At 45.6% G+C, this 9,681-nt stretch overlaps 1 protein-coding gene across 1 annotated transcript in view; it reads right to left on the bottom strand.

Moving 5' to 3' along the window:
• CREG2 (cellular repressor of E1A stimulated genes 2) overlaps positions 1-8,179 on the bottom strand; it is a 28,150-nt gene extending 19,971 nt beyond the window's left edge. Inside the window, exon 1 of the mRNA XM_009638980.1 lies at positions 8,162-8,179. Coding sequence (XP_009637275.1) covers positions 8,162-8,179 — 18 coding nt within the window. The remainder of the gene's footprint in view (positions 1-8,161) is intronic.
• Positions 8,180-9,681: the final 1,502 nt, after the last annotated feature.

Here is a 9,681-nt window from a genome sequence, read left to right as displayed (position 1 = left end):
ACGCCCCTCTCGGCGGGCCGGCTCTCGATCCTTTCTCCCCCCAGCCTGTATTGATACTGGGGGTTACCCCGACCCAGGTGCAGGACCTTGCACTTGGCTATGTTGAACCTCATGAGGTTCACACAGGCCCACCTCTCCAGCCTGTCCAGGTCCCTCTGGATGGCATCCCGTCCCTCAGGCGCGTCAGCTGCACCACTCAGTTTGGTGTCATCTGCAAACTTGCTGAGGGTGCACTCGATCCCACTGCCTATGTCATTGATGAATATATTAAACAGCACCGGTCCCAGTACGGACCCCTGCGGGACACCACTTATCATTGATCTCCATCTGATCATTGATCCATTGACCACTACCCTCTGGATGTGACCATCCAGCCAATTCCTCATCCACTGAACATTCCACTCATCAAATTCATATCATCTCTCCATTTAGAGAGAAGGATGTTGTGGGCGACTGTGTCAAAGGCCTTACAGAAGCCCAGATAGACAACATCTGTAGCTCTTCCCTTGTTCACTGATGCAGTTTCTCCTTCATAGAAGGCCATTAGATTGGTCAGGCAGGACCTTCCCTTGGTGAAGCCATGCTGGCTGTCTCAAATCACCTCCCAGGCCTCCATGTGCCTTAGCATAGCTTCTAGGAGGATCTGTTCCACGATCTTCCCAGGCACAGAGGTGAGGCTCCCAGGTCAATAGTTCCCAGGGTCCTCCTTTCTACCCTTTTTAAAAAGGGGCACAATGTTGCCCTTTTTCCAGTCCCCAGGGACTTCACCTGAGTACCAGGACTTTTCAGATATCATGGAGTGCGGCTTGGCAACTACATCAGCCAATTCCCTCGGAACTCTGGGATACATCTCATCAGGTCCCATAGGCTTATGTATGTTCAGGGTCCTCAGGTGGTCACAAACCTGATCTTCTCTTACAGTGGGAGGGACTTTGCTCCCCCAGTCCCCATCTTGCAGTCCATCTGCTTGCGAAGCGTGAAAAGAGAGGTTGCCAGTGAACACTGAAGCAAAGAAGTTGGTGAGTGCTTCAGCCTTCCTCTCATCTGTTGTTACCAGTTTACCAGTCTTGTTCATCGGGGGGGTATGCTTTCTTTGACCTTCCTTTCTGGCTCCCATACCTATAGAAGCCCTTGTTATTCTTTGCATCCCTTCCCAAATTCAGCTCCAGCTGCACCTTGGCCTTCCTGACCCCATCCCTACACAACCGGGCAACATCCCTGTACTTTTTACAGGATACCTGTCCCTGCTTCTGCTGCCTGTGCATTTCCTTCTTGCCCTTTAGTTTGATCAGCAGGTCTCGACTCAACCATGCCGGTCTCTTGCCTTCCTTGCTTGATTTCTTCCGCCTGGCATCAAGAGCTCTTGTGCTCTATGGAGAGCGTCCTTAAAGATTTGCAGTTCTGTTCTGCTCCCTTGTCCCTGAGGACAGTTTCCCAGGGGGTCCTATTGACTAACTCCTTGAAGAGCTGGAATTTTGCTTTCCTAAAATTCAGGGTCCTGACTTTACTCTTTGCCTGACCCATATCCCTCAGGACTGCAAAATCCACCAGTGCATGATCACTGCAGCCCAGGCTGCCTCAAATCTTGACGTCTCTGATTAGCTCACTTATATTGGTGACCATCAGGTCCAGTATCACATCCCCTCTGGTAGGGCTGTATATTACCTCATGTAAGAAGTTATCCTCAATGCATTCTAGGAACCTCCTGGATTGCCTACAGCTCACCGTGCTACTTTTCCAGAAGATGTCGGGGTGGTTGAAGTCCCCCAGCTGGATGAGAGCCTGCGAGCATGATGCTGCCTGTAGCTGGAGTAAGAACTTCATCAACAGGCTCCCCTTGATCGGGCAGCCTATAGTAGACACCAACCATGAGGATCCCTTTGTTGCCTCGGTCTCTGATTCCTACCCATAAGGTTTCAACCTGCTTGTGGCTATTCTTCAGAGACAGCTCTTCACACTCTATCCATTTCTTGATGTAGAGGGCAACCCCTCCATCCCTCCTTCCTTGCCTGTCCCTTCTGAACCACCTGTAGCCATCAGTAGCCACACTCCAGTCATAGGGTTCATCCCACCAAGTTTCAATAATGGCAAATAGGTCTTAGCTTGCTAGCAGCACGGTGGCTTCCAGCTCCTCCTGTTTGTTGCCCATGCTGCATGCATTTGTGTAGAGGCACTTCAGGTGGGCTGTTGGCCATGCCACCTTCTTAGAGGAACACCTCTTAATTCCCTTGAGGTATTTCGCTGGTGTTTCCCTCTTGGCTCCTATTACCTCAGGAGCCTCTGGCTCATCTCCTTAAGACTTCAAGTGTGCTCCAGCGTAGCCAGCACATCTCAGAGCAACAGGCTGAGGGCTCTCACTAGCACCCCATCCCTCTAACCTTGGCACATCATCCCACAGCTTGTCACGGGCAAGCCTGATATTATTGCCCTCCCCCTTCAAGTCTAGTTGGAAGCTCTGTCAATGAGCCTCACAAGCTCCTGAGCAAAGAACCTCTTCCCCCTTTGAGAAAGGTGAATCACAGCTGACGCCAGCAAGCCTGGTGCCATGTAGGCCATCCCATTATCAAAAAACTCAAAACTGTGGTGGTGACACCAGCCATGGAGCCATGTATTAATAGTCTGGGCCCGTCTGTTTCTTCCAGTGTCACTGCCCACAAATGGAAGGAGAGAAGAAAAAACAACCTGTGCTCCAGATTCCCTTACCAACTGTCCCAAAGCCCTGAAGTCTCTTTTCATCTCCCTTGGACTATGCGTTGCATCTTCATCGCCACCCATGTGGAAGAGCAGTAATGGGTAATAGTCTGAGGGCTGTACCAAGCTAGAAAGTTTCCTTGTGATGTCCTTAACCCAGGCCCCAGGGAGGCAGCAGCCTTCCCTAAGAGGAGGGTCTGTCTGGCATATTGGACCCTCTGTTCCCCTCAGAAGGGAGTTGCCTACAACTACAACCCATCTTCTCTTCCTCGTGGATGTGGTTGTGATATGGGGGGTAGGCTTTTCTGATCCTGGCAACACCTCTGGTGTAGATGGACCATCACCCCATCATCCATTGACTGTCCTTCCACATCCAGAGCCTCATGCCTGTTGCACAGAGGCTCCTGGGAAGGCACGGTGGGCAAGGAGGGGGTTCTCCTGCTGCCCTGAGCATGGACTTGCCCCCATTCACTCCCTTCCTTTAAGCTCCTGCCTTCAGCCTGGCAGGGGGAGGATATGGGATCCCCTTGATCTCATGTTTTTTTCTGGTGGCTGTGCCTGTTTGGGTCTCAGGGAGGGCAGAGCATGGTTCCACAGGTCTATCTCTTTCTCAGACTCCCTCTCATAGCTCTGCCAACAGGCTGAGCAGATTGTCCACCTGGTCACACCTCACACAGCCATCCTTTCTCACTATCACCATCCATTACCAGTGACGGGCTCTGGCCCTCCCTGCAGCCTGAGACCTGGGTGGCTGCGTGTTTTCATGGGAGCTCTGCCTGGGTTGCCACATCCATTCTGGTGAGTGCAGAGGACATGGCTTTCCACTGGGTGGATACCACAACTAAGCTCCTTCTGAGAGGGTGATGACTACTGATTGAACTCACCGCTTGAGCTGGTAGGGTGACGACACCCTCCCGCGCAAATGGCCGCCCTGCGCTCCGGGTCACTCACGCTTCCAGGCTGCTTTGTATAGGCTTAGGGGTGTTTGCAGTTCCTCTGGTAATGCCCAGGCCTCCTCAGCATCTTCCACCAGAGCTGCTGGCTCCCAGCGGGTCTCTCCGCTGCCCTGGCATTTCTGTGCCTGAAGAAACCCCCCTGTGCGCTGAGACCTGCTGCTCCGCTGAGGATTGGGCTGGTTCCAGAGCAGCTCCCCTCGGTGACTGACTGCTAATTTCCATAACACTGTGTTTAAATCACCCGCCTTTTATTTCATTAAATAATTCTCTATATGTACTTCATGCGCAAAACGGGGCACATGAAACCATCTAGGCAGAGGTGGTGCGATCCCTCCATTTGTCAGAAAAGAGAATCCACAAGGGAGCATGCCCACGTGAATGCTCCCATTGCAGGGAAAGCTTCATTTGGACACTGGGGTCAAGCAACAGCAAGACCCCAAGCCCTAGGAAGGCAATCTTCATTAGCTGCGGTGCTTGTGGGATTCATTTTGACATGCGAGTATGCAGAGCTGCTATTAAATGATACGTTTCCCAGGCAAGGTTTTCATTAGGCAAGGTTTGAATGTATATTCGAGTTTTATATCAGTGGTCCTATTTAGTAAAGGCGCTTTTGCATCCTGCTCCGTTTCTGTTCTTGGCAGTAGACCCCTCCAGCATGGCAACGCAAACTTATAATTCTTTAAAATATATGCTCGTAAACTTTCATTGCATTCATGCAAATTATTTAAGGAGTACAGGTTCAATAGGAGCCAGGGAGGAATGAATCACGCAGGAGCCTTTGCCTTTCACAAGGTTCTCAGATATGTCTAATACACCTTTCCTTTATGTAGCTGTGAAGAACAGATCACAACGTTGGTCTGGTGTTACAACTTCTGCTTAACTGCTCCATGAAAATATGCTGCATATTTAATCTAGAATATAAACTTTTATAAAAAAAGTGGACTGAAATATTGAGTATTTTTAGCTTACATTTTTCTTAGACCCTCTGTTTTGTTTTCTGTCTTCACTGTAAAAAACCTGAAGGAATGGTTAAAGTAGGTATAATGGGCCTTATGGCCCAAATGGATTTTTCAGGCTGTGTATGTAATTTTGCCACCAAACCCTTGATCTTATTAGCAAAATCAAATACACGACTACCTTTTCCTTTAGCACATGGCCCTGTCTACATCTGCTGTAATACCACCCTTTTGAATATTAATTTCCAATTCAGTGCTTGAGCTGAGACAGAAGAATGTAGATGCAACTGGAAAATAAAGGTAGATTTCCAAAACCAAATGAGTGAAAGCTTGCTAAGCTCCTGACAAGTGCTTTTCTCTAGTTCAGGACATGTCCTCTCTTAAAATAACGAAGCAGTTGTTCCTTCTTGAAATAACGACCAGGCTCTTCGCAAATATTTAAAAAGCCAGTTCCCTGGTGTTTCAGGGACTTTCCTCATGCAATCTAATGCATGTGAGAGATGAATTTAATACTCTGTATTTACTATTTAATACAAATTTATTCCAGGGTTTCTCTTTATAGAGCCTTTGCTTGTACTTTGCTTATAGAACAAGTTCAAAGAACCTAGTTTCTGACATAAACAAATCAATAACTTTATATACAACCTATTATATTTCAGTTAATAGAATTCTATGTGAGATATTGATTCTTATATCCTGCAGAAATGGGAAACAAAGCAGGAATTTTTCAAGACATAGGAATTAGTGCTAAGTTCCATATACAATAAATGCCAAGTTTAAATTACACACTGTAGACACAAAGCAGCATTGACACGGAGTCTATATCTGTTCTGTAGCTTCCAGGCAAATTTACCGCAGTGACTTCAGGTAGGGGTTGAGCTTTACTGATGACAAAAAAGACAAGAAATAGATAAAAACAAACCACAAATATTTCACCTTTTTCTTCTGAAGATTTATTCAGATAAAGACAAACAACCAAATTGCTTGACAACTTAAAATAACTGCATTGCTAGCACAGTTTTGCATTTAGTATTTCCAGAAGAAGATCTCAAATTTAAGAGAATGAAAACAGTATTTCTTCAAGTCGTATCAAAAAGTACGAATAGTCTAGCATAAAGAATTTTCAAGTCAGGCTGGTTTTCTCTGAAGATTTGCTGTTCATGGGAGGCAAAAATAAAGCATCTTTTTGAGTAAGAAGTACTTCCCTTCTGAAGATCCAACTTAGTAAAAGTTTTAGTAAATTCTCTCTTCCAAAATGACCTGGATGACCTGACGATTAGAAAACAAACATGGCGATGTTTTGACTGTAGGGACTGCAAATCATTGTTTCTCCCTTCATTGAATAAAAAAAGTACTCTCTGTTCTTCCCTTCTGAACCCGAGGTATTTTGCAGATACCCGACCTTATTTTACATCAATTAACACAACGAGAGGAGCTACACATTGGGTTTCCTCATAGGGTGGCAAAGGTCTGATAGGAAGCCATGGCCTCTTTTTAGTCCAGCATTCACACTTTATATGTCTGCTATAAGCCCTTCTAGTCTTTTTCAAAACAAATAGTCTCAGTCCTGTCTCTTGCCCTGATGGGGACTGCTTTTTCATGCTGAAATCCTGGCTTTCTTAAAATCAGCAGAAGTTTTGCCACTGAATTTAAGCTGGGTCAAGATTTTACTCTCATTTTTTTTGATCATTTTAGTTAATGATTTCGCTTGATCTCTGTATCCTGGATTATACCGACCACTCAAACCACTCATCGTGCTTCCTTTAAGTGAAGTAGTTAACTATGTCCTTATTTTTTCTCCCTTTTTAACAAATCAACGCGTTTGATTTGCTCTCTGCCGACAGAGCTGTGAGCAGCGTAACCTCCGTCTCTCCGCGCCCTGATTTGCAGTATATTGTATGTCACGGAGGTGTGGAATTGGATTAAAAGCTACAGCACGGTGCTCTGCAGATAAACCCACTGCAGGTGTGTAGTTTAATAGGATTTTAATTTGGCAACAAGTGAACAAAGAGAGGAAGCCTAGAATGGGATTTTCTAGATGAAAAAAGATGCTATTTGTGCTGAGAGAAAGCAACTGCAAGCTCTGTGATAAGGAATAAAGATCAGGCCGATGCTCTCTGAGCTGCACTTTGATAGATTACGACTCACTCAGAGCATCTTCGTTACTGCCACCGGTTTCAACAATTCTTAGTTCATACTACGTGCGTTTGGCTATACAGCATTTCATCTGTCACACTCCCCATTAAGCCAGTGTGTTTAAATCTTGTATTGTCTCACTCCCCACCCTCTACGTTTTTTCATATAATAATAATGCTTTCCTCAGGAGATGTCACCAACTTGGAATGTATTCCGTTTTCAAGATTATTAACAATTATTTTCATGCTTCAAATTATATATATAAAAAAAAATGCAGAAATGTGCTGTACTGTTCAAAATAAATGGAAAAACATGGTCTCTCTCTGCTGAGGAGTGTAATTTATATTCAGGAATGGAGGACCAAAGACAGATGGGGAAGGAAGAGGAAGAATGAAGGTGACAACTAAAAGATCATGAAGGGATTTGCTAAGCCACAGACACGTATTGATGCTGCTGATATCAGGGCAAGGTTGGGAGATTCTTTTCTGATTTCTGTTACCAATCCTCCCTCTCGTTTTTCCAGGGTTTCAGAGCAAAACTGAGTTTTTAGCACTAATTTCAATGAGATGAGGGTGGAGGTGCGATGAACAGATTTTTTTCCCAAGCATAACAGGCTGTAGAGAAGGCATAGAAATGCTTTGTGGGACAAGATGAAAAAGATACGGAGGTTGGTGTTGTTGGCAGAGGACGGAGTGGAGGATGGGAACTGACGAAAGACACTGGGTCGCAGAGAGCTGCAGAGGCTGCATGAGGTAAAGGACTTAAAAGGAAAAATTATGAAATATACCCTTGATGCACAGAGCGACATGTCAGGCAGCAGAAATGCAGTCCAGGAAACAGCAGCGTGGCTGGTGGATGCCGCTAAGGTTGCCGAGGGCTTAAGATACCCTGCAGAACAGGTTGTGGCCAGAGGGGGATTAGTCAGGAGCAGGGACAGATGGTTGCTTGGGAGCATGACGATGATTTTTGGTGATCAGAAGTCACAGAACACAAATCCTCATGCAATGGGAATCTATTCAGAGGATCTACAGAGATAGTGATACAAAGTGGTGGGTGATGGAGATGCTTTTGGCAGCTGTGTTTTTCAGCAACCTGTGGAATTAGTGTTGACACCCAAAAAGAAGGAGCCTGCAATGGTTGAGGTGGGAGCTACCACACGTTTGAAGGACACAAGTAGGCAGAAGAGCTCACTCACTCTGTCACAGCTCCTGAAATCCTTTTGAGCTGCAGCTTCCAAGTTTTTCAGCTCCCTCCCAAACTGCAAACACTTGAACCACAGCATCAGCAGACTCTTACTAGAATCTCTTTTTTTTCCAACCATTATCTGCATCTTGCACATGGACTGGTAGAATCCATCAGCTGTTGGGATCTTTAATCTCTAAGTCCTTTCTACACTCCACTGTGTTCTTCCCTCCTCCATACCTTCTCTTGAGTCCTCATGCTCCCCATTTCCCATTTTATACCCTTCGTCTCCTACTCTGACACCCCTCATCCCATACTCTAATCAGCGTTGCTCTGTTCTTGAGACTGTGTACAAAATATGCAACATTGATAAGACATATTTATAGGCACATCACTTACACAGACAAAACCTGGGTCAAACCCTTGTCTGCTTACACCTGCTTAAGGGCAGTGCAGTGGGCATAGTGGGCCATACAAAAGCCCATATGGGCAGCGCAGTGAAAGAGCATGGGAAGCAAGGCAGATACTGAATAAGATTTCTACTGGTTTATCGTCTAATTTCTGACCATCAGTGGTTTAAGAGATTCCTTGCTCGTAGCCTGCGCCCTGCTCACTTGGGTTTTTGACATTAAGGTGGTATGGCAGGATGGATCATTATATTACACATGAAAAATAACAAAAGCTGTCAAACATGCTTGTCACATGTATAAATCATGGGTTTTCCCCTTTGTGCCTTGTTTCTCCCCTCCAATTTTCATTGCTGAGCTAGTTCTAGCATTATTGTATTTAAAAAACAAGGGTCCACCAAGGGTCTTTATAAGTAATAAAGATGTTAATACAGTTCATTCCCAGTCCTGGTCCTAGTTTATGGAAGCTGAATACATCTTAGGAGTAAAATAACTATAGCAGGATCCCCCCGAAAATGTAATTTTCTTCATGAGTCTTGGTGCCATGAACATTTGTCCAGCACTGTTTTCTGGAAAACACAATGTTCTCTGAGATTTGAGACAAGTGCTGTTACTGCACAGAGGAGAAATCTGAAAACAGCTGAACGTCTAACTCATCACTTGTATTGAGCACAGAAGCTTGCTCCATGTTCCCTTATGTCCTTATATTTAGCCTTGTATCCTAGGAAGGCTTAGAGTCTGTCTTGTTTTCTACCTGTACGTCATCCCTTATGCTGGTAAGTTTGAAGCAGGGGACTGCCTGCAAGAAAGTCTGGTGGAGCAGAAAGGTCTCAGGGATTTAATACTTCTGCATCTTTTGGTGAAACGAAGAGGCAGGTGGAGGAAAAAGGGCCTCTCAGTGCTTCCAACAGGGAGAAAAGACCACACCATGCTCTCTCTCTTTGTCAGCTGGCCCACAGGCTGCTCCCAACCCACCAGAACAGCCCTACTCTTGCTTAGACGACGCTCAAGGAATCTGAAGGAGCACCAAAGGTCTGCTGGAAACCTAAGGGAAGAATCGGGGAACTGCGGTGATGGGGAGGTGGGTGGTGTGGAGATTACGATCCCTTGATAGGATCATGGGGTGGGGGTGGGATGTGGAGGATGCTTTATGGCTTGAGGTTTAGGGGACATCAGACACAGCTCCACACAAACCTAGATTTCATTAGTTCTACTTTACACACATAAAGACCCCCAAACAACCACACCTCTTCCAATCCCTCCCTATTTACCCAGTTTATAACTTTTTTTTTTCTTTTTTGGTAATTTACTTTACAGTTAATGTTTATTTCACCTTGCTGTCTGTGGCTGTGT

Source organism: Egretta garzetta, unplaced genomic scaffold, assembly GCF_000687185.1.
Source record: "Egretta garzetta isolate BGI_Z169 unplaced genomic scaffold, ASM68718v1 scaffold5, whole genome shotgun sequence".
In the NCBI taxonomy this organism is placed as follows: domain Eukaryota; kingdom Metazoa; phylum Chordata; class Aves; order Pelecaniformes; family Ardeidae; genus Egretta; species Egretta garzetta.
The sequence above is the reverse complement of the archived record's forward strand: the minus strand, read 5'-3'. Positions and strand labels throughout refer to the sequence as shown.